Genomic DNA, 24,642 nt, shown 5'->3' with positions numbered 1-24,642 from the left:
GCATACATCGGAGTTGACGTTTTCATGAACACATTTGGTGTTTAAATCGCCATGTAAAATCGCTAATGCTAATCGCTAGCATGTATATGGTGTATCCAATGTGAATTAGCATCAAGCTAGCGCATTTTGAAAAGTGGAAGCTCATTTTTTAACGCATTTTTTACAAAACATGCTTGCTTTGTTGACATGAAAAATTGCAACATAATACACCTGTTTTCCTGCTAATGTTGTCATAGTCAGGAAGTAGTCTTTGCCATTAAGATAAATGTACCAGTTGTTCAGTCCTAAAAAGTGTTAATACTGTAAGTATTGTACTTATTACACACCAGGTGTTTGAAAGTAACTTGGATCTTAGTTGTAGTTTTCATATTACAAATTTAGAGGCGTTAAAATCACCGCGCTAATGCTAATCGCTAGCATGTATATGGCATATCCAATGTTAATTAGCATCGAGCTAGCGCATTTTGAAAAGTGGGGGCTTTTTTTGAGCGCTTTTTGTAAGACATGCTTGCTCTGCCTACATGGAAAATTGCAACATAATACACCTGTTTTCCTGCTAATGTTGTCGTAATCAAGAAGTAGTCTTTGCCATTAAAATAAATGTACTAGTCGTTGAGTCCTAAAAAGTGTTAGTACTGTAAGTATTGTACTTATTACACACCAGCTGTTTGATTGTAGCATGCATCTTAGTTGACGTTTTCAGTAACACATTTGGTGTTTAAATCGCCATGTAAAATCGCTAATGCTAATCGCTAGCATGTATATGGCGTATCCAATGTGAATTAGCATCGAGCTAGCACATTTTGAAACGCGGGGGCTTTTTTGAGCGCTTTTTGTAAGACATGCTTGCTCTGTCTACATGGAAAATTGCAATGTAATACGCCTGTTTTCCTGCTCATCTTGTCGTAATCAAGAAGTAGTCTTTGCCATTAAGATAAATGCAGCAGTCGTTCAGTCCTAAAAAGTGTTAATACTGTAAGTATTGTACTTATTACACACCAGCTGTTTGATTGTAACTTGTATCTTAGTTGACGTTTTCATTAACACATTTTGGTGTTTAAATCGCCATGTAAAATCGCTAATGCTAATCGCTAGCATGTATATGGCATATCCAATGTGAATTAGCATCGAGCTAGCGCATTTTGAAAAGTGGGGGCTTTTTTTGAGCGCTTTTTTTAAGACATGCTTGCTTTGTCTATCTACATGAAAAATTGCAATATAACGTGACAGTTTTCCTGCTAATGTTGTCATAGTCAGGAAGTAGTCTTTGCCATTAAGATAAATGTACCAGTCGTTGAGTCCTAAAAAGTTTTAGTACTGTAGGTATTGTACTTATTACACACCAGCTGTTTGATTGTAGCATACATCTGAGTTGACGTTTTCGCCATGTAAAATCGCTAATGCTAATCGCTAGCATGTATATGGCATGTCCATTGTAAATTAGCATCGCGCTAACGCATTTTGAAAAGTGGAGACTTTTTTTTGCGCATTTTGTAAGACATGCTTGCTTTGTCTACATAGAAAATTGCAACATAAAACGCCTGTTTTCCTGCTAATTCTGTCATAGTCAGGAAGTAGTCTTTGCCATTAAGATAAATGCAGCAGTCGTTGAGTCCTAAAAAGTGTTAGTACTGTAGGTATTGTACTTATTACACACCAGCTGTTTGATTGTAACGTGCATCTTAGTTGTCGTTTTCATTAACACATTTGGTGTTTAAATCGCCATGTAAAATCGCTAATGCTAATCGCTAGCATGTATATGGCATGTTCATTGTAAATTAGCATCGCGCTAACGCATTTTGAAAAGTGGGGACTTTTTTTTAGCGCATTTTGTAAGACATGCTTGCTTTGTCTACATAGAAAATTGCAACAGAATACGCCTGTTTTCCTGCTAATTCTGTCGTAGTCAGGAAGTAGTCTTTGCCATTAAGATAAATGCAACAGTCGTTCAGTCCTAAAAAGTGTTAATACTGTAAGTATTGTACTTATTACACACCAGGTGTTTGAAAGTAACTTGGATCTTAGTTGTAGTTTTCATATTACAAATTTAGAGCCGTTAAAATCACCGCGCTAATGCTAATCGCTATCATGTATATGGCATATCCAATGTTAATTAGCATCGAGCTAGCACATTTTGAAAAGTGGGGGCTTTTTTTGAGCGCTTTTTTTAAGACATGCTTGCTTTGTCTATCTACATGAAAATTGCAACATAACACGCCAGTTTTCCTGCTCATGTTGTTGTAGTCAGGAAGTAGTCTTTGCCATTAAGATAAATGTGCCAGTCGTTGAGTCCTAAAAAGTGTTAATCCTCCAAGTATTGTTTATCGTATTATCGAGCTGGCGCACTTTGAAAAGTGGAAGCTTATTTTGGATTGTCCTTCCAGCGACGACCACGGCTTCAGTCCGCTGCACTGGGCCTGCAGGGAGGGGCGCGGCGGCGTGGTGGACATGCTCATCATGAGGGGCGCCCGCATCAACGTGATGAACCGCGGCGACGACACACCCCTGCATCTGGCCGCCAGTCACGGCCACGGCGACATCGTGGCTAAGGTACGCCCCCCCCCCCCCCCCGTTATGACACCATGGCGACGACCTCACCTTTGCCTGAACTGTGTGCAGCTGATTCAGTGCAAAGCGGACCCAAACACCGTCAACGAACACGGGAACACGCCGCTGCACTACGCCTGCTTCTGGGGCAAAGAGGAGGTGGCGGAGGTAGCGACACGCCGCACTGACAGCGCCCTCTGCTGGACAGATTACATCAAACTAGGAGTTAAAGGGGAAGGAGGGTTAAAAATAGACATTTTTAAAGCAGTCTCAATTACTCACGTTTATTTGCTACTCAGGTGGTCTTGGAACTTCATCCCCCCAAATAGACGGGGTACACGCTACATTAATATATTTTGCGTCTTTATTACCAAAGTTTTTTTTTTGGACATTGAGTTTATGCAACTTAATTTTTTGTGTTTAAATTTTGTGAACTGAATTTTTTACATCAAATCGTGCTGACACTTTCATTGGAAAAAAACATGTTAGCAAAATACGTGTTTAAAAATCAAGCATTTTGAAATTATACATTTTCAAGTTACAAAAAATGTTATACACAAAATTTTTACTCCATGAATTTTTTTCTACAATTATTTTTTCTAAAAATTAATTTTTAAATACACTGAATGTTCCTACAATTATTTTTTTCTAACAATTATTTTTTTAAATACACTGAATTTTTCTAACAATGAATTTTAAAACAATGACAACACAATTTTTCTCCACTGAATTTTTCTAATGACGACTTTTTATACCCTGAATTATACATTTAACTTGAATACACATTTTTATACACTACATTTTTCATACACAAATTTTTTTTATTCACTAAATTTCTATACGTTAAATGTGTAAACACAATTTTTCATACACTAAATTTTAGACACAGTTTTTCATACTCCAAATTTTTCTAACAATTATTTTTTATACACTGAATTATTATGCACTGAATTGTTTACACCAAATTTTTCATACACAACATTTTTACACGCTAAATTTTTCTAACGGGAATTTTCCTTACAGTTAATATTATACACTGAATTTGTGTACAATTAATTTTTAGATACACTGAATTTTTCTCACAAAGAATTTTGAACCAATGACTTTTTATACACAACATTTTTCCAATGACTTTTTTTACACTGAATTATTATTCACTGAATTATACATTCAATTTCTATACCGTACACTACATTTTTATGCACTAAATTTCTATACATTAAATGTGTATACACAATTTTTCATACACTACATTTTTATACACAATTTTTTATACACTAAATTTTTCTAATCACTTTTTATACACTGAACTATTATGCATAAATTTTTTTACACTACATTTTTATACACTGAATTTTTCATACACAAAATTTTTATACGCTAAATTTTTCTAACGGTAATTTTTAAACACATTTTTATACACTGAAATTTTTATACACTCAATATTTATAACGTGAATTTTTCTTACAGTGAATTTTATACACTGAATTTTTCTAAAATTACATTTTTTAAATACACTGAATTTTTGTAACAAGAATTTTAAAACAATGACTTTCTATACATAAAATTTTTGTAATGACGACTTGTTATACACTGAATTATTATTCACTGAATTATACATTCAATTTCTATACACTACATTTTTCATCCACTAAATGTCTATCCACTAAATTTATATACATTAAATGTGTATACACAGTTTTTCATACGCTAAATTTTTCTAACAATTACTTTTTATACACTGAATTATTATGCAGTAATTTTTTTACACTACATTTTTATACACCAAATTTTTCATACACTACATTTTTATGAGATAACTTTTTCTGACAGGAATTTTTAAACGTTTAATTTTTACACACAAAATTTTTCTAACAGTGAATTTATAAACACTGATTTGTTTACACTGAATTTTTGTAAGAGTGAATTTTTTAACGCTGAATTTTTAAACACTGAGCTTTTATATACTGACTTTTTCTAACAGTGAATTTTTCTAACACTGAATTAAAAAAAAAAATTTCATTGAATTTTTGTACACTGATTTTTTAAACACAAAAAATCAATGAAATTAATTCAATTTTATGTACAAAACTTCAGTTCAAAAAATTCAAACTGAATTTTTCAACATAATTTTTAAACGTTGAATGTTTATACACTAACTTTTTCTGAAAGTGAATTTTTAAACACTGAATTTTTCTAACAGATTTTTTTAACGCTGAGTTTTGAAACACTGAGCTTTTATATACTGATTTTTTTTAAATGAATAGTTTTAATTGAATTTTTATATACTGATTTTTTTACACTGAATTAAATTTTTTTTTTTTTTTTTTTTTTTGCATTTTTGTACACTGACTTATTTACACTGAATTTTAAACTCAAAAAAATCTATGAAATTCATAAAATTTTATGTACAAAAATTCAGGTCACAAAATTAAAACTGATCTTTTAAACACTGATTTTTTATACACTGAATTTTAATACACTACATTTTTCTACACTACATTTTCTAACACAATTTTTATACTGTGAATTTCAAAACACACATTTTGATAAAAAAAAGTTTTTTCAATTAAATTTTCAGCATAATTTGATGTAAAAAAAAAAAAATCAGTAAAAATCAGTTCACAAAATTCGAAAGCAAAAAAAAAAAAGTGTTATATTAATTCAGTTACCAAAAAAAAACTTTAGTAAAAACAACACAAATTAACCTCTATAAAAATACATGTACATTACTAAAACATTTATTGGTGGTAACTTTGACCACAAAAAATAATTTGATGTCCACAATAAAATTTAACTTTAAGTTGTTCCACCAGATCTGATCCAGATTGACATAAATATCAATGAATCATCTCATCATGTCATTTTGTGGTCTTCAAGTTACATTTGCGTTAAACTGAAAAACAAATATTTTCGAATTTTCTTTTGACGTGCCGCTGCTCATTCCATGACAAAGAAGGAGTTCTAAGGATTCTTGTTTGTGTTAATTCTTGAAGAACCTTTGTGCTCGTTTAGGACCTGCTGGACAGCGGTGCTGAGGTGTGTGTGTGCAACAGGTACGGACAGACGCCTCTGGACAAGGCCAAGCCCCGCTTGAGGCAAATTCTTCAAGGTGAGAAGTCACTAAGGAAGGTATTAAGTAGGGATCGGTCATCTATCGGTCTGTATCGGCCAGGTTTCCGTGAAAAATGACGTGATCGGACCATCACAAAAGCTGTCCCGTCTGTATTTACTTGTAGTACCTGGGTCGACAGCCAACTGTATATGTCCATACACAGTGTGGAGCCGCTCCCCTAAGTTAATCACCCTCCATTGCGGCAACTAAACATGCTACATGAGTAAAAGCAAGCAGAAGCAAACACGGAGGGACGCTAACCTCTAAGTTAGCCTGAAAGAACTGATGAAAAAAGTGCCCAGTAGAGTTTAGAAGAGTAGATGGAAGCATGTTTCAACAAAAAGTAAGAAAAATCAGGAGCAGGAGGAAGTACATGAAATATTCGTCGGCACATATGATACTGGCGGTCACGTCCAACCCGATGCCCTGACCCACCGTCAAAACATTTCAGGAGATCGGAGCACATGTAAGGAAGTTATGACTGTTATAGTTTTTCACCACAAGGAGGCGAAAAATGCAGTTGCGTCCCACCCAACATCGAAATTTTCCGGAAGATCGGAGTATGTGTAAAGAAGTTATTACGTTAGATTTTTTCACCACAAGGGGGCGAAAAAAGACGCCACAGTCATGCAGTTGCATCCCACCCGAATCCTTACAAATTTTCCGGAAGATCGGAGTATGTGTAAAGAAGTTATTACCGTTACAGTTTTTCACCACAAGGGGGTGAAAAAAGACGCCACAGTCATGCAGTTGCGTCCCACCCAATCATCGAAATATTCCGGAAGATCGGTGCATGTGGAAGGATGTTATTACTGATACATTTTTTCACCACAAGGGGGCGAAAAAAGACGCCACAGTCACGCAGTTGCATCCCACCCGAATCCTTACAAATTTTCCTGGAAGATCGGAGCATGTGTAAGGAAGTTGTTACTGTTTTAGTTTTTCACCACAAAGGGACGAAAAAAGACGCCGCAGTCATGCAGTTGCTTCTCACACAACCATCCAAATTTTCCGGAAGATCGGCGCATGTGTAAAGAAGTTATTACTGTTATAGTGTTCCACAACAAGGGGGCGATGAATGGCACTGCAGTAGTCAAGCAGTTGCGTCCCACCCAACACGCCGACCCACAATCCAAATTTTCCGGAAGATCGGAGCATGTGTAAGGAAGTTATTACTGTCATAGTGTTTTACCATAAGGGTGTCGCAGTAATCGTGCAGTTGCGTCCCACCAAACAACCGACCCACCATCCAAATATTCCGTAAGATCGGCGCATGTGTAAAGAAGTTATTACTGTTATAGTTTTTCACCACAAGGGGGCGAAAAAAGACGCAGCAGTTGCATCCCACCCAACCATCCAAATTTTCCGGAAGATCAACACATGTGTAAGGAAGTTATTACTGTTATAGTTTTTCACCACAAGGGGGTGAAAAAAGACACCGCAGTAGTCATACAGTTGCGTCCCACCCAACACCCCGAACCACCGTCCAAATTTTCCAGAAGATCGGAGCATGTGTAAAAAAGTTATTACTGTTATAGTTTTTCAACACAAGGTGGCGAAAAAAGACATCATGCAGTTGCGTCCCATCCTACACGCCGACACACCATCCAAATTTTCCAGAAGATCGGAGAATGTGTAAGGAAGTTATTACTGTTATAGTTTTTCACCACAGGGGGGCGACAGATGGCACTGCAGTAGTCAAGCAGTTGCGTCCCACCCAACAACCCGACCCCCCATCCAAATATTCCGTAAGATCGGCGCATGTGTAAGGAAGTTATAACTGTTATAGTGTTTTACCATAAGGGGGCGAAAAAGGGTGTCTCAGTAATCGTGCAGTTGCATCCCACCCGAATCCTTACAAATTTCCCGGAAGATCGCAGCATGTGTAGGGAAGTTATTACTGTTATAGTTTTTCACCACAAGGGGGTGAAAAAAGACACCGCAGTAGTCATGCAGTTGCGTCCCACCCAACACCCCGAACCACCGTCCAAATTTTCCAGAAGATTGGAGCATGTGTAAGGAAGTTCTTACTGTTTTAGTTTTTCACCACAAGGTGGCGAAAAACGACGCCGCAGTCATGCATTTGCGTCCCGCCCAACCATCCAAATATTCCGGAAGATTGGAAAATGTGTAAGGAAGTTATTACTCATAGTGTTTCACTATAAGAAGACGAGAAAAGGTGTCGAAGTAGTCATGCAATTGCATCCCACCCAACATCCAAATTTTCCAGAAGATCGGAGCATGTGTAAAAAAGTTATTACTGTTATAGTTTTTCAACACAAGGGGGTGAAAAAAGACACCGCAGTAGTCATGCAGTTGCGTCCCACCCAACACCCCGAACCACCGTCCAAATTTTCCAGAAGATTGGAGCATGTGTAAGGAAGTTCTTACTGTTTTAGTTTTTCACCACAAGGTGGTGAAAAACGACGCCGCAGTCATGCATCTGCGTCCCGCCCAACCATCCAAATATTCCGGAAGATTGGAAAATGTGTAAGGAAGTTATTACTCATAGTGTTTCACTATAAGAAGACGAGAAAAGGTGTCGAAGTAGTCATGCAATTGCATCCCACCCAACATCCAAATATTCCGGAAGATCGGAGCATGTGTAAAAAAGTTATTACTGTTATAGTTTTTCAACGCAAGGTGGCAAAAAAAGATGTCATGCAGTTGCGTCCCATCCAACACGCCGACCCACCATCCAAATTTTCCGGAAGATCGGAGAATGTGTTAGGAAGTTATTACTGTTATAGTTTTTCACCACAGGGGGGCGACAAATGACGCTGCAGTAGTCAAGCAGTTGCGTCCCACCCAACATGCCGACCCCCCATCCAAATATTCGTAAGATCGGCGCATGTGTAAGGAAGTTATAACTGTTATAGTGTTTTACCATAAGGGGGGCGAAAAAGGGTGTCTCAGTAATCGTGCAGTTGCGTCCCACCCGAATCCTTACAAATTTCCCGGAAGATCGCAGCATGTGTAGGGAAGTTACTGTTATAGTTTTTCACCACAAGGGGGTGAAAAAAGACACCGCAGTAGTCATACAGTGGCGTCCCACCCAACACCCCGAACCACCGTCCAAATTTTCCAGAAGATCGGAGCATGTGTAAAAAAGTTATTACTGTTATAGTTTTTCAACACAAGGTGGCGAAAAAAGACGTCATGCAGTTGCATCCCATCCAACACGCCGACCCACCATCCAAATTTTCCGGAAGATCAACACATGTGTAAGGAAGTTATTACTGTTATAGTTTTTCACCACAGGGGGGCGACAGATGGCACTGCAGTAGGCAAGCAGTTGCGTCCCACCCAACATGCCGACCCCCCATCCAAATATTCCGTACGATGAGCGCATATGTAAGGAAGTTATAAATGTTATAGTGTTTTACCATAAGGGGGCGAAAAAGGTGTTGCAGTAATCGTGCAGTTGCATCCCACCCGAATCCTTACAAATTTCCCGGAAGATCGCAGCATGTGTAGGGAAGTTATTACTGTTATAGTTTTTCACCACAAGGGGGTGAAAAAAGACACCGCAGTAGTCATGCAGTTGCGTCCCACCCAACACCCCGAACCACCGTCCAAATTTTCCAGAAGATCGCAGCATGTGTAAGGAAGTTCTTACTGTTTTAGTTTTTCACCACAAGGTGGTGAAAAACGACGCCGCAGTCATGCATTTGCGTCCCGCCCAACCATCCAAATATTCCGGAAGATTGGAAAATGTGTAAGGAAGTTATTACTCATAGTGTTTCACTATAAGAAGACGAGAAAAGGTGTCGAAGTAGTCATGCAATTGCATCCCACCCAACATCCAAATATTCCGGAAGATCGGAGCATGTGTAAAAAAGTTATTACTGTTATAGTTTTTCAACACAAGGTGGCAAAAAAAGACGTCATGCAGTTGCGTCCCATCCAACACGCCGACCCACCATCCAAATTTTCCGGAAGATCGGAGAATGTGTTAGGAAGTTATTACTGTTATAGTTTTTCACCACAGGGGGGCGACAGATGGCACTGCAGTAGTCAAGCAGTTGCGTCCCACCCAACACGCCGACCCCCCATCCAAATATTCCATACGATCGGCGCATGTGTAAGGAAGTTATAACTGTTATAGTGTTTTACCATAAGGGGGCGAAAAAGGGTGTCTCAGTAATCGTGCAGTTGCGTCCCACCCGAATCCTTACAAATTTTCCGGAAGATCGCAGCATGTGTAGGGAAGTTATTACTGTTATAGTTTTTCACCACAAGGGGGTGAAAAAAGACACCGCAGTAGTCATGCAGTTGCGTCCCACCCAACACCCCGAACCACCGTCCAAATTTTCCAGAAGATCGCAGCATGTGTAAGGAAGTTCTTACTGTTTTAGTTTTTCACCACAAGGTGGTGAAAAACGACGCCGCAGTCATGCATTTGCGTCCCGCCCAACCATCCAAATATTCCGGAAGATTGGAAAATGTGTAAGGAAGTTATTACTCATAGTGTTTCACTATAAGAAGACGAGAAAAGGTGTCGAAGTAGTCATGCAATTGCATCCCACCAAACATCCAAATTTTCCAGAAGATCGGAGCATGTGTAAAAAAGTTATTACTGTTATAGTTTTTCAACACAAGGTGGCGAAAAAAGACGTCATGCAGTTGCGTCCCATCCTACACGCCGACACACCATCCAAATTTTCCAGAAGATCGGAGAATGTGTAAGGAAGTTATTACTGTTATAGTTTTTCACCACAGGGGGGCGACAGATGGCACTGCAGTAGTCAAGCAGTTGCGTCCCACCCAACATGCCGACCCCCCATCCAAATATTCCGTACGATCGGCGCATGTGTAAGGAAGTTATAACTGTTATAGTGTTTCACCATAAGGGGGCGAAAAAGGGTGTCTCAGTAATCGTGCAGTTGCGTCCCACCCAACAACCCGACCCACCATCCAAATATTCCGAAGGATCGGAGCATTTATAAAGGATGTTATTACTGTAATAGTTTTTCCAACACAAGGGGGCGAAAAAAGACGTCGTAGTCATGCAGTTGCGTCCCAGCCAACACCCGACCCACCATCCAAATATTCCGTAAGATCGGCGCATGTGTAAGGAAGTTATAACTGTTATAGTGTTTTCCCATAAGGGGGCGAAAAAGGGTGTCTCAGTAATCGTGCAGTTGCGTCCCACCCGAATCCTTACAAATTTCCCGGAAGATCGCAGCATGTGTAGGGAAGTTATTACTGTTATAGTTTTTCACCACAAGGGGGTGAAAAAAGACACCGCAGTAGTCATGCAGTTGCGTCCCACCCAACACCCCGAACCACCGTCCAAATTTTCCAGAAGATTGGAGCATGTGTAAGGAAGTTCTTACTGGTATAGTTTTTCACCACAGTTGCGTCCCACCCAACACCCCGAACCACCGTCCAATTTTTCCAGAAGATTGGAGCATGTGTAAGGAAGTTCTTACTGTTTTAGTTTTTCACCACAAGGTGGTGAAAAACGACGCCGCAGTCATGCATCTGCGTCCCGCCCAACCATCCAAATATTCCGGAAGATTGGAAAATGTGTAAGGAAGTTATTACTCATAGTGTTTCACTATAAGAAGACGAGAAAAGGTGTCGAAGTAGTCATGCAATTGCATCCCACCCAACATCCAAATATTCCGGAAGATCGGAGCATGTGTAAAAAAGTTATTACTGTTATAGTTTTTCAACACAAGGTGGCGAAAAAAAGATGTCATGCAGTTGCGTCCCATCCAACACGCCGACCCACCATCCAAATTTTCCAGAAGATCGGAGAATGTGTAAGGAAGTTATTACTGTTATAGTTTTTCACCACAGGGGGGCGACAGATGGCACTGCATTAGTCAAGCAGTTGCGTCCCACCCAACACGCCGACCCCCCATCCAAATATTCCGTAAGATCGGCGCATGTGTAAGGAAGTTATAACTGTTATAGTGTTTTACCATAAGGGGGCGAAAAAGGGTGTCTCAGTAATCGTGCAGTTGCGTCCCACCCGAATCCTTACAAATTTCCCGGAAGATCGCAGCATGTGTAGGGAAGTTATTACTGTTATAGTTTTTCACCACAAGGGGGTGAAAAAAGACACCGCAGTAGTCATGCAGTTGCGTCCCACCCAACACCCCGAACCACCGTCCAAATTTTCCAGAAGATCGGAGCATGTGTAAAAAAGTTATTACTGTTATAGTTTTTCAACACAAGGTGGCAAAAAAAGACGTCATGCAGTTGCGTCCCATCCAACACGCCGACCCACCATCCAAATTTTCCGGAAGATCGGAGAATGTGTTAGGAAGTTATTACTGTTATAGTTTTTCACCACAGGGGGGCGACAGATGGCACTGCAGTAGTCAAGCAGTTGCGTCCCACCCAACAACCCGACCCCCCATCCAAATATTCCGTGAGATCGGCGCATGTGTAAGGAAGTTATAACTGTTATAGTGTTTTCCCATAAGGGGGCGAAAAAGGGTGTTGCAGTAATCGTGCGGTTGCATCCCACCCGAATCCTTACAAATTTTCCGGAAGATCGCAGCATGTGTAGGGAAGTTATTACTGTTATAGTTTTTCACCACAAGGGGGTGAAAAAAGACACCGCAGTAGTCATACAGTTGCGTTTCACCCAACACCCCGAACCACCGTCAAAATTTTCCAGAAGATCGGAGCATGTGTAAAAAAGTTATTACTGTTATAGTTTTTCAACACAAGGTGGCAAAAAAAGATGTCATGCAGTTGCGTCCCATCCAACACGCCGACCCACCATCCAAATTTTCCGGAAGATCGGAGAATGTGTTAGGAAGTTATTACTGTTATAGTTTTTCACCACAGGGGGGCGACAGATGGCACTGCAGTAGCCAAGCAGTTGCGTCCCACCCAACAACCCGACCCCCCATCCAAATATTCCGTAAGATCGGCGCATGTGTAAGGAAGTTATAACTGTTATAGTGTTTTACCATAAGGGGGCGAAAAAGGGTGTCTCAGTAATCGTGCAGTTGCATCCCACCCGAATCCTTACAAATTTCCCGGAAGATCGCAGCATGTGTAGGGAAGTTATTACTGTTATAGTTTTTCACCACAAGGGGGTGAAAAAAGACACCGCAGTTGTCATGCAGTTGCGTCCCACCCAACACCCCGAACCACCGTCCAAATTTTCCAGAAGATTGGAGCATCTGTAAGGAAGTTCTTACTGTTTTAGTTTTTCACCACAAGGTGGCGAAAAACGACGCCGCAGTCATGCATTTGCGTCCCGCCCAACCATCCAAATATTCCGGAAGATTGGAAAATGTGTAAGGAAGTTATTACTCATAGCGTTTCACTATAAGAAGACGAGAAAAGGTGTCGAAGTAGTCATGCAATTGCGTCCCACCCAACATCCAAATATTCCGGAAGATCGGAGCATGTGTAAAAAAGTTATTACTGTTATAGTTTTTCAACACAAGGTGGAAAAAAAAGATGTCATGCAGTTGCGTCCCATCCAACACGCCGACACACCATCCAAATTTTCCGGAAGATCGGAGAATGTGTAAGGAAGTTATTACTGTTATAGTTTTTTACCATAAGGGGGCGACAGATGGCACTGCAGTAGTCAAGCAGTTGCGTCCCACCCAACATGCCGACCCCCCATCCAAATATTCCGTAAGATCGGCGCACGTGTAAGGAAGTTATAACTGTTATAGTGTTTCACCATAAGGGGGCGAAAAAGGGTGTCTCATTAATCGTGCAGTTGCGTCCCACCCAACACCCGACCCACCATCCAAATATTCCGGAGGATCGGAGCATTTATAAAGGATGTTATTACTGTAATAGTTTTTCCAACACAAGGGGGCGAAAAAAAGACGCCGTAGTCATGCAGTTGCGTCCCAGTCAACACGGCGACCCACCATCAGAAATTTCAGGAAGATCGGAGTATGTGGAAGGAAGTTAAGACAATTATTATGTTTCACCACAAGAGGGCGATAAAGGCGCAACAGTGTTGATTTTGTAGACGAAAAATTTTCGCCATACTTATCGTCTTTTTCTGACTAAAACGAGACAATAACTAAATAAAAAATAATATACGTGGACTAAGACGATGACGAGGTGTATTGACATATTCGTCAACGAATAAAAACGAGACGAAAATGTCTGCCAGAGACGAAATCCAATCGGAACTCATTTTGTTCGGAAGGAGTTGGGAAGAGAACCAATCAGAGCGACGTGGTAAGGAAGTTACATAAACGTAGTTGGCGTTTGAGACTGCTGAAGACAACATGTCAACGCCGGGGAGGAAGAGGAGAGAGGACATATGGGGACATTTTATATTTGACGTCAAAGATAAGAAGACGCCGTGTAAGAAATGTAGCGCGAGGATTACCGGGAAAAACACAACAAACTTGAAGCGACATTTACAGTCCAATCACCCCGAAATCCACACACAGGTAAGCATTTTCCACAACATACAACTCACTCCACGTCATCCCGTTTATTACACAGCTTACTCGTGAAATACTACATTTGAGACATGATTTTCATCAAAATACGACTTGATTTTTCCACTGTTTTGCTTTGACTTTCAGAAATTGAAGGGAAAGTTTACATATTACCCTTTAGTCGACTAAATCTACTGTAGTTTTCGTCGACTATAATCTTATGATGTTTCGTCAACTAAAACTAGACTAAAACTAAAACAATTTAAATAACTAAATTATGACTAAAATTAATTTACATTTTAGTCAAAAGACTATGACTAAAACTAAATCAAATTTTGCTGTCAAAATTAACACTGAGACGCAACTCATTTGGCCAAAGTCCCTCGGGAAGTTTGTAATAGTTTGACCCTTTTTTCCACCGAAAAATGGCCAAAAACCATTAAAGCAAAGTTTGGCGCCATACCAGGCAAACATTTTATAGCGTAGCAATTTATCAAAGCCTATATCAGGGGTAGGGAACCAATGGCGCTAGAGCCAGATGTGGCTCTTTTGATGACTGCATCTGGCTCTCGGATAAATCTTAGCTGACATTGCTTAACACGATAAGTAATGAATAATTCCGCTGGAATTCACAGTACTAAAAATAAAGTTCAAAATATAAAACATTCTCATGCATTTTAATCCATCCATCCGTTTCCTACCGCACCTGTTCAAGAAGTCACATTAATGGTAAGAAATATTTTATTGCTGCGGGGTCGTTCTCCCAGGAAGGCAGACGGACTACTCGGGACATGGCATTTAGGTAAAAAACATGACTTAATTTAAACTAAAAAAAGAGAAAAACAAAAATTGCTGACAGCGGAATCACAACTTGGGCTAAGAAGAAAGCTAACGCATAAACAGACTACGAACATAAATCAAACAAAACTTACTTGGCATGGCATGAAGCACGAAACTATGGCAAGGCATGAAACAAATCAGCACAGAGCAAGAAAAGATCACATTGACGCCAGGGCGACTGACTGGCAAAGACAAGCTTAAATACTGCCTCGGATTAGTGCTCGGGAAGCACGTGAGCGGGCATTTTGTCCACCAGAGACAGGTGGACAAAATGAATAACCAAGGAAACCAGACAAGGGAATGGAAAAAAAACAGGAACTTAAAGAGTCCAAAAGACAAACAGCACATGGCCAAACAAAAACATGATCAACAGACATGACATTTTATTTATTATTGGTTAGCTTCAGAATAATATTGTTATGAAAAAGAATAAGAGACTTATTATACTTTAAAAATGTTGGTCTTACTTAAAAATGCACGCATTTAGTTGTATTCAGTGTTAAAAAATATTATCTGGCTCTCACGGAAATACATTTTGAAATATTTGGCTTTCATGGCTCTCTCAGCCAAAAAGGTTCCCGACCCCTGGCCTAAATGGTGGGTATCGGTCATTTTAACCGCGACTATTTTGCCCAAACACCCTAGGAGGAGATGGTTAGACTTAGACAAACTTTATTGATTCACAAGGGAACAATAAAGTACATCCTGTTGTTTTTGTTCAGAAAAGGCAGAGAAAATGGGCCAGAGTCTGACCAAAGTTCCTTACAAGGAGACTTCCTGGAAGGGCACCATGCGGACGCGACTTCGTGAGTGGGGGGGGGGGGGGGGGGGGGGGGGGGGGGGGGGCACCTTAGTCATGGAAATGTTCTTGAAATATTTGATTTATTTGGTATTTTCCACTGGCAGGCAACGGCACCCTCAGCAAGCAGGCTGCCATCGACTACAAGCAACTTTCTCTGGTGGCAAAGATCAACGAAAACCACTCGGGAGAGGTTAGTGTTCTCCCGCGTGTTGTTCTAAGGCAGGGGTGTCCAAACTACGGCCCGTGGCATCTTCAATTTGGCCCGCATGACTTCATGGGTTTAAATTCTAATGTATGTGCTGATACTTTGTCGCCATCATGTGGACGACATGAGTAATTCAGGTCCGTGACCTCTTCTCATGCTTTGAATGACAGAAACTGCAGCGTTTACTATTCTGGCCCAATGCAAACAACCTGCCCTAGTCATGGTGGGGGAAAAAAAAAATAATATATATATATATATATATATATATATATATATATATATATATATATATATATATATATATAGATAGATAGTATTTTTTTAATTCCTACAATGTGAATTCCTGATTTTTTTTTTCACATTCTGTCTCTCCCAGTTGAAGTGTACCTATGGTGAAAATGACAGACCTCTGTCATCATTTTAAGTGGGAGAACTTGCACAATCCCTGGCTGACTAAATACTTTTTTGCTCCACTGTGTGTGTGTGTGTATATATATATATATACTGTATATATATATATATATATATATATATATATATATATATATATATATATATAACCAACATAAAACGCCAACAGACATGGTCTCACATAAAAGAATACAACACAATTTGTGGATATTGTATATAACAAAATAAAAAAATAAAAAAATAAAAACGTTCACACACCGTAAAAAAAGTCAGAATAACACCCATTTAAACCCATTACAAAGCATGATGGGGAAAATTTTAAACACTATCTCCATTCCATGTTTAGCGCATGTTAGCTGCTTGATATTTCTAATTGATTACAAAACCCTAAGGAGGTTGTCATACAAGTAAAAAAAAATATATATATATATATATATATATATATATAAAAACACACACACATACATACATACACACACATGCATACACATGCATACATACAGTATATACATACATGTATACACATGTACATATGTACATATATACATACATATACATGTATACACATACATACATATGTACATATATACATACATATACATGTATACACATACATACATATGTACATATATACATACATGTATACACATATACACACATGTACCTATACATACATACATACACACACACATACATACATACATACATATATGAATACAAATGTACATACATGTATACACATGTACATATACACGTACATGCTGTACATACATGTATACACATGTACATATACACATCTATACACAAGTACGTATATACATACATTTATACATCTATACACAAGTACGTATATACATACATTTATACATCTATACACAAGTACGTATATACATACATTTATACATCTATACACAAGTACGTATATACATACTTGTATACATATGCATACATACACGTACATATATAAATACATACATATGTACATACATACACACACGTGCATATATACATACATGCACACACATACATACATACATACACACACATGTACATATATACATACATTTATTCATCTATACACAAGTACGTATATACACATATGTATACATATACACACATACATAATATATATATATATATATATATATATATATATATATACGTCTTGATTGAATTATCCAGAGATGAGTGCTCGATACTGTGGTAGAGCGCAATATGTATGTGTGGGAAAAATCACAAGACTACTTCATCTCTACAGAACTGTTTCATGAGGGGTTCCCTCAATCAAATCTCCTGATGATTGAGGGAACCCCTCATGAAACACCCCTGCTTCAAGCTGTCCCCGTGTGTCTCCTCAGTGCTGGCAGGGTCGCTGGCAGGGCGACGAGGTGGTGGTCAAGGTGCTGCGTGTGAGGGACTGGACCACCAGGAAGAGCCGAGACTTTGGCGAGGAGCATCCCAAACTACGGTAAAAAAAAAAAAAAGCGAACCCTCCGACTGCCGTGCTGCCATCTTGTGGTCCCAGGCAACACAATTAAACCCGGACGTCCACTCCTCCAGGATCTTCTCTCACCCCAACATCCTTCCCGTTCTGGGAGCGTGCCAGTCGCCCCCCTCCCCGCACCCCATCGTCCTCACCCGCTACATGCCGTACGGGTCCCTGCACAGCCTCCTCCACCAGGGCACCAGTGAGTGGCCTCCTTGTGTGTTGAAGTGATGACAAGAGAGCACGGTGACTTGTGCGTCCTCCTCAGCTCTGGTGGTGGACCAGAACCAAGCGGTCAGGTTGGCCTTGGACATCGCCAGCGGTATGACCTTCCTGCACACCTTGGAGCCCATGGTGCAGCGGCTGCACCTCAACAGCCAGCATGTGATGGTGAGTGTCGCCGTCGCGCCCGACGGAAAATCCGCCAGACTCCTTCCGTTCTCGCCGGCAGATCGACGAGGACATGACGGCCAGGATAAACATGGCGGACGCCAAGTTCTCCTTCCAGTGTCCCGGTCGCATGTACGCTCCGGCCTGGGTGGCACCAGAAGGTGGCGTTGGTCTTTTTCTTGTACGGCACGCAGATGGGCAATAATAATCAGAACAATGTCACGTTTCAGCCCTGCAGAAGAAGTCTGAGGACATCAACAGGAGGTCTGCAGACATGTGGAGCTTCGCGGTTCTGCTGTGGGAACTTGTGACCAGAGAGGTGCCCTTTGCCCACCTTTCACCCATGGAGATTGGCATGAAGGCAAGAAGTCCGCATTGTCTCCGTACTTTTACTCCCATTTTCTATAAAAATGTCACCGCCAGGCTCAGAGATACTTTCAAACTCTTACTTCATTAAATTATTGGTCAGAACTTTGGAGAAAGAAGCAATATTAATGCTGATGAAAAGATCCTCTATTAGACAGGAGCCCTCTTCTGTTTTAAACGCTTATTGCAAAAACACTAGTCAAAGATCATCTATACGACAAGAGCGCTCTGTTGTGTTTAGGACATAACTGAAAAAAAAAACACTATACGGCAGGAATGTGTTGCTGTTTTTAGAACGCTACTGAAAAAACACTTGTCAAAGATCATCTATATGACAGGAACGCTCTGATGTTTTTAAACACTCATGGCAAAAACACTTGTCAAAGATCCTCAATAGAACAAGAGCGCTCTGTTGTATTTAGGACTCAACTGAAAAAAACAACTAGTCAAAGATCATCTGTACAACAGGAATACTTTGCTTTTTTTTTAAATGCTACTGAACAAACATGTGTCAAAGATCATCTTTATAACAAGGATGCTTTGCTGTTTTTAAACACTAACTGCAAAAACACTTGTCAAAGATCATCTATACGACAGGAATACCCTGCTTTTTTCAAACACTTATTGCAAAAACACTTGTCAAAGATCATCTATACGACAGGAATACTCTGCTTTTTTCAAACGCTTATTGCAAAAACACTTGTCAAAGATCATCTATATGAAAGGAATGCTTTGCTTTTTTCAAACACTTATTGCAAAAACACTTGTCAAAGATCATCTATACGACAGGAATAATCTGCTTTTTTCAAACGCTTATTGCAAAAACACTTGTCAAAGATCATCTATACGACAGGAATAATCTGCTTTTTTCAAACGCTTATTGCAAAAACACTTGTCATAGATCATCTATATGAAAGGAATGCTTTGCTGATTTTAGAACTCTACAGAAAAACACTTGCCAAAGATCATCTATATGACATGAATGATCTGCTGTTTTTAAATACTTAATGCAAAAACAATTGTCAAAGATCATCTATACAACAGGAATTCTCTGCTGTTTTTAGAATGCTACTGAAACAACACTTATCAAAGATCATTTATATAATTAGAGCACTGCTGTTTTAAGCACTTTGTGCAAAAACACTACAAAGATTATAAATATGACAAGAATTCTCCGCCGTTTTTAGGCACTTACAGCACAAACACTATACAAATATAATCTATGACAACAATCTGCTGTTTTTAGGCACTTACTGCAAAACACTATACAAAGATCATCTATATGACAGAAACACTGCTTTTTTAAGCACTTAAAGCCCCAAAAAAAATTACAAAGATCCTCTACACAACAGAAACGCTTGCTGTTTTTAGGCACTTGCTGCAAAAAAAACCCTATACAAAGATTCTCTATATGACAGAAACACTACTGTTTTTAAGCAATTACTGCATAAACACTATACAAAGATCCTCTGATATAAATGATTTGCTGTTCTTATAATGCTCCTGAAAAAACACTTGTCAAAGATCATTTATACAACAGGAGCACTCTGCTGTTTTTAATCTATGACAAACACTATGCTGTTTTTAGGCACTTACTGTAAAAACATTATACAAAGATCATCTAAATGACAGAAACTCTGTTTTTAAGCACTTACTGCAAAAACACTATATAGAGATCATCCATATGACAAGAACGCTCTGCTGTTTTTAGGCACTTGCAGCAAAAACACTATACAAAGATCCTCGATATTGATTGATTGATAAGTTTGACATCTTAAAGAATGGAATCAATGGAATCCTTTGAAAAATCAAATGGATGGCACAAAAAGCCAAAAAGGTTTGTTTCCATTGTGGTCCCATGACAGAAACACTGCTGTTTTTAGGCAATTACTGCAAAAACACTATACAAAGATCCTCTAATAACAAAAATATGATGCTGTTTTTAGGCACTTGCTGCAAAAACACTAAACAAAGATAATCTATACAACAGAAACTCTGTTTTTAAGCACTTACTGCAAAAGCACTCATCAAAAATCCTTTATGACAGAAATGCTCTGCTGTTTTTGGGCACTTGCTGTAAAAACACTTAACAAAGATCATCTATATGACAGAAACTGTTTAAGCACTTACTGCAAAAACACTACATAGAGATCATCTATATGACAGGAAGGCTCTGATGTTTTTAAGCACTTGCTGCAAAAACACTACACAAAGATCCTCTATATTGATTGATTGAAAAGTTGAAATCTTAAAGATTTGATACCATTTAATGCTTTAAAAAAAGCAAATGGATAGCACAAAAAGCCAAAAATGTTTGTTTCCATTGTGGTCCCATGACAGAAACACTGCTGTTTTTAAGCAATTACTGCAAAAACACTATACAAAGATCCTCTAATAACAAAAATATGATGCTGTTTTTAGGCACTTGCTGCAAAAACACTAAACAAAGATCATCTAAATGACAGAAACTCTGTTTTTAAGCACTTACTGCAAAAACACTACATAGAGATCATCTATATGACAGGAAGGCTCTGATGTTTTTAAGCACTTGCTGCAAAAACACTACACAAAGATCCTCTATATTGATTGATTGAAAAGTTGAAATCTTAAAGAATTGATACCATTTAATGCTTTAAAAAAAGCAAATGGATAGCACTAAAAGCCAAAAAGCTTGTTTCCATTGTGGTCCCATGACAGAAACACTGCTGTTTTTAAGCAATTACTGCAAAAACACTATACAAAGATCCTCTAATAACAAAAATATGATGCTGTTTTTAGGCACTTGCTGCAAAAACACTAAACAAAGATCATCTATATGAGAGAAACTCTGTTTTTAAGCACTTACTGCAAAAGCACTCGTCAAAGATCATCTATGACAGAAATGCTCTGCTGTTTTTGGGCACTTACTGTAAAAACACTATAAAAAGATCCGCCACACGTCATTTTCATAACAGGAGCACTCTGCTGTTTTTAAGCACTCAGTGCAAAAACACTATACAAAGATCCTCTAATAACAAAAATATGATGCTGTTTTAGGCACTTGCTGCAAAAACACTAAACAAAGATCATCTATATGAGAGAAACTCTGTTTTTAAGCACTTACTGCAAAAGCACTCGTCAAAGATAATCTATGACAGAAATGCTCTGCTGTTTTTGGGCACTTACTGTAAAAACACTATAAAAAGATCCGCCACACGTCATTTTCATAACAGGAGCACTCTGCTGTTTTTAAGCACTCAGTGCAAAAACACTATACAAAGATCCTCTAATAACAAAAATATGATGCTGTTTTAGGCACTTGCTGCAAAAACACTAAACAAAGATCATCTATATGAGAGAAACTCTGTTTTTAAGCACTTACTGCAAAAGCACTCGTCAAAGATAATCTATGACAGAAATGCTCTGCTGTTTTTGGGCACTTACTGTAAAAACACTATAAAAAGATCCGCCACACGTCATTTTCATAACAGGAGCACTCTGCTGTTTTTAAGCACTCAGTGCAAAAACACTATACAAAGATCCTCTAATAACAAAAATATTATGCTGTTTTTAGGCACTTGCTGCAAAAACACTAAACAATGATCATCTATATAATAAATAAATAAAATAAATGGGTTGTACTTGTATAGCGCTTTTCTACCTTCAAGGTACTCAAAGCGCTTTGACACTACTTCCACATTTACCCATTCACACACACATTCACACACTGATAGAGGGAGCTGCCATGCAAGGCGCTAACCAGCACCCATCAGGAGCAAGGGTGAAGTGTCTTGCTCAGGACACAACGGACGTGACGAGGTTGGTACTAGGGGGGATTTGAACCAGTGACCCTCGGGTTGCGCACGGCCACTCTCCCACTGCGCTGAGAGAAACTCTGTTTTTAAGCACTTACTGCAAAAGCACTCGTCAAAGATCATCTATGACAGAAATGCTCTGCTGTTTTTGGGCACTTACTGTAAAAACACTATAAAAAGATCCGCCACACGTCATTTTCATAACAGGAGCACTCTGCTGTTTTTAAGCACTCAGTGCAAAAACACTATACAAAGATCCTCTAATAACAAAAATATTATGCTGTTTTTAGGCACTTGCTGCAAAAACACTAAATAAAGATCATCTATATGAGAGAAACTCTGTTTTTAAGCACTTACTGCAAAAGCACTCGTCAAAGATCATCTATGACGGAAATGCTCTGCTGTTTTTGGGCACTTACTGTAAAAACACTATCAAAAAATCCGCCACACGTCATTTTCATAACAGGAGCACTCTGCTGTTTTTAAGCACTCAGTACAAAAACACTATACAAAGATCATCAATATGCCAGGAATGCTCTGCTGTACTTGAACTGACCTGATGCCTAAAAATAGCTGCCGCTCTCAGGTGTCTCTGGAGGGCCTCCGGCCGACCATCCCGCCGGGGATCTCTCCTCACATCTGCAAGCTGATGAGGCTCTGCATGAACGAGGACGCCGCCAAGAGACCCAAGTTTGACATGATCGTGCCCATCTTGGAGAAAATGCAAGACAAGTAAACGCTGTGCTGCTGTAAATAATCTCACTTTAACCACCCGCTAAATATAACGTCCTAATTTAAGTCCTCGCTGATTGTTTGTGTTGGTGGAAAACTCAAGTGACTAATTAGCCACTTGTACAAAAAATGAGTGTGTATAAATATGTTTTTGGTACTCCAGCAACCAAACAGCATTGCAATAAAGGTTTTATATTTATGTTTATTTTTCTCTGTGTGCTTTTTTTTTCCAAATATGGCGCCTCGGAGTGGGCGTACACCAGGGGTGTCCAAGGTGTGGCCCGGGGGCCTTTTTGCGGCCCGCAGCTAATGTTTTACCGGCCCGCAGCACATCGTTCTAAAAATACCACAAAAAAAAATGTTTTTTTAAACAATAAAAAGTGGAATAAAAGAGCACATTGGTCAAATGCAACCAGAAAAAGTTGTATTGTTGACTCTGATAACACAATTTTTGCAATAATTTCTTAAAAAAACAATAATGAATAAAAATCAATGTTGCTATAAATTATTGATTGATTTAAGGACAAAAAGGACATAAATACAACAAACGTAAAAACATGAAAAATAGGAAAAAAATGTTTCCATACTAATTATATACTAATACTACTTATCCTATTGATATATATTAAAAAAAAAATTCTAATCAATTTTGCTATGAATTATTGACCTATTTAGGGATCCAATAACTCCACATGAAATATTTGACTTTAAAAATCTTTTCAGGAGAAATATTGTCTGTTTTGTATTTTGCCTCAAAAAATAGGGTTTTGACAAAAAGCTCGTAAAAAGTAAAATAAATGATTCAGTAGAATTAGCGATTCAAGGGTTTTATGAAACAATAATATATGACTTATTTTGAACTTTGTTTAAGACTGAAACCCTTCAGGGTCCCTAAGGCCTAAAAAAGTGTATATTGTTATGGTTTTGAAAATGAAAAAAAATTTCAACTTGGCCCACACGTGCTTTGATTTTTCAGTGTGCGGTCCTCAGTGGAAAAAGTTTGGACACCCCTGGCGTACACCTATCTGAGGAGACAGCCAATAGGAGACAGCCAATAGGAGACACAGCCAATAGGAGACACAGCCAATAGGAGACACAGCCAATAAAAAGACAGCCAATAGGAGACACAGCCAATAGGAGACACAGCCAATAGGAGACACAGCCAATAGGAGACACAGCCAATAGGAGACAGCCAATAGGAGACACAGCCAATAGGAGACACAGCCAATAGGAGACACAGCCAATAGGAGACACAGCCAATAGGAGACACAGCCAATAAAAAGACAGCCAATAGGAGACACAGCCAATAGGAGACACAGCCAATAGGAGACAGCCAATAGGAGACACAGCCAATAAAAAGACAGCCAATAGGAGACACAGCCAATAGGAGACACAGCCAATAAAAAGACAGCCAATAGGAGACACAGCCAATAGGAGACACAGCCAATAGGAGACACAGCCAATAGGAGACACAGCCAATAGGAGACACAGCCAATAAAAAGACAGCCAATAGGAGACACAGCCAATAGGAGACACAGCCAATAGGAGACACAGCCAATAGGAG

General features: G+C 39.1%; 1 protein-coding gene across 1 annotated transcript in view; it reads left to right on the top strand.

Annotated features, from left to right (window-relative positions):
- The window catches only part of LOC133552056 (integrin-linked protein kinase-like), a 39,033-nt gene extending 15,750 nt beyond the window's left edge, over positions 1 to 23,283 (top strand). Inside the window, exons 3-13 of the mRNA XM_061899366.1 lie at positions 2,385 to 2,550; positions 2,620 to 2,715; positions 5,563 to 5,659; positions 15,615 to 15,698; positions 15,799 to 15,884; positions 17,669 to 17,778; positions 17,871 to 17,998; positions 18,065 to 18,186; positions 18,248 to 18,347; positions 18,417 to 18,547; positions 22,933 to 23,283. Of these exons, the coding sequence (XP_061755350.1) occupies positions 2,385 to 2,550; positions 2,620 to 2,715; positions 5,563 to 5,659; positions 15,615 to 15,698; positions 15,799 to 15,884; positions 17,669 to 17,778; positions 17,871 to 17,998; positions 18,065 to 18,186; positions 18,248 to 18,347; positions 18,417 to 18,547; positions 22,933 to 23,082 (1,270 nt within the window). The 3' untranslated portion in view covers positions 23,083 to 23,283. The remainder of the gene's footprint in view (positions 1 to 2,384; positions 2,551 to 2,619; positions 2,716 to 5,562; positions 5,660 to 15,614; positions 15,699 to 15,798; positions 15,885 to 17,668; positions 17,779 to 17,870; positions 17,999 to 18,064; positions 18,187 to 18,247; positions 18,348 to 18,416; positions 18,548 to 22,932) is intronic.
- Positions 23,284 to 24,642: the final 1,359 nt, after the last annotated feature.

The sequence above is a fragment of the Nerophis ophidion genome, linkage group LG04, assembly GCF_033978795.1.
Source record: "Nerophis ophidion isolate RoL-2023_Sa linkage group LG04, RoL_Noph_v1.0, whole genome shotgun sequence".
Taxonomy (NCBI): Eukaryota; Metazoa; Chordata; class Actinopteri; order Syngnathiformes; family Syngnathidae; genus Nerophis; species Nerophis ophidion.
The sequence above is the reverse complement of the archived record's forward strand: the minus strand, read 5'-3'. Positions and strand labels throughout refer to the sequence as shown.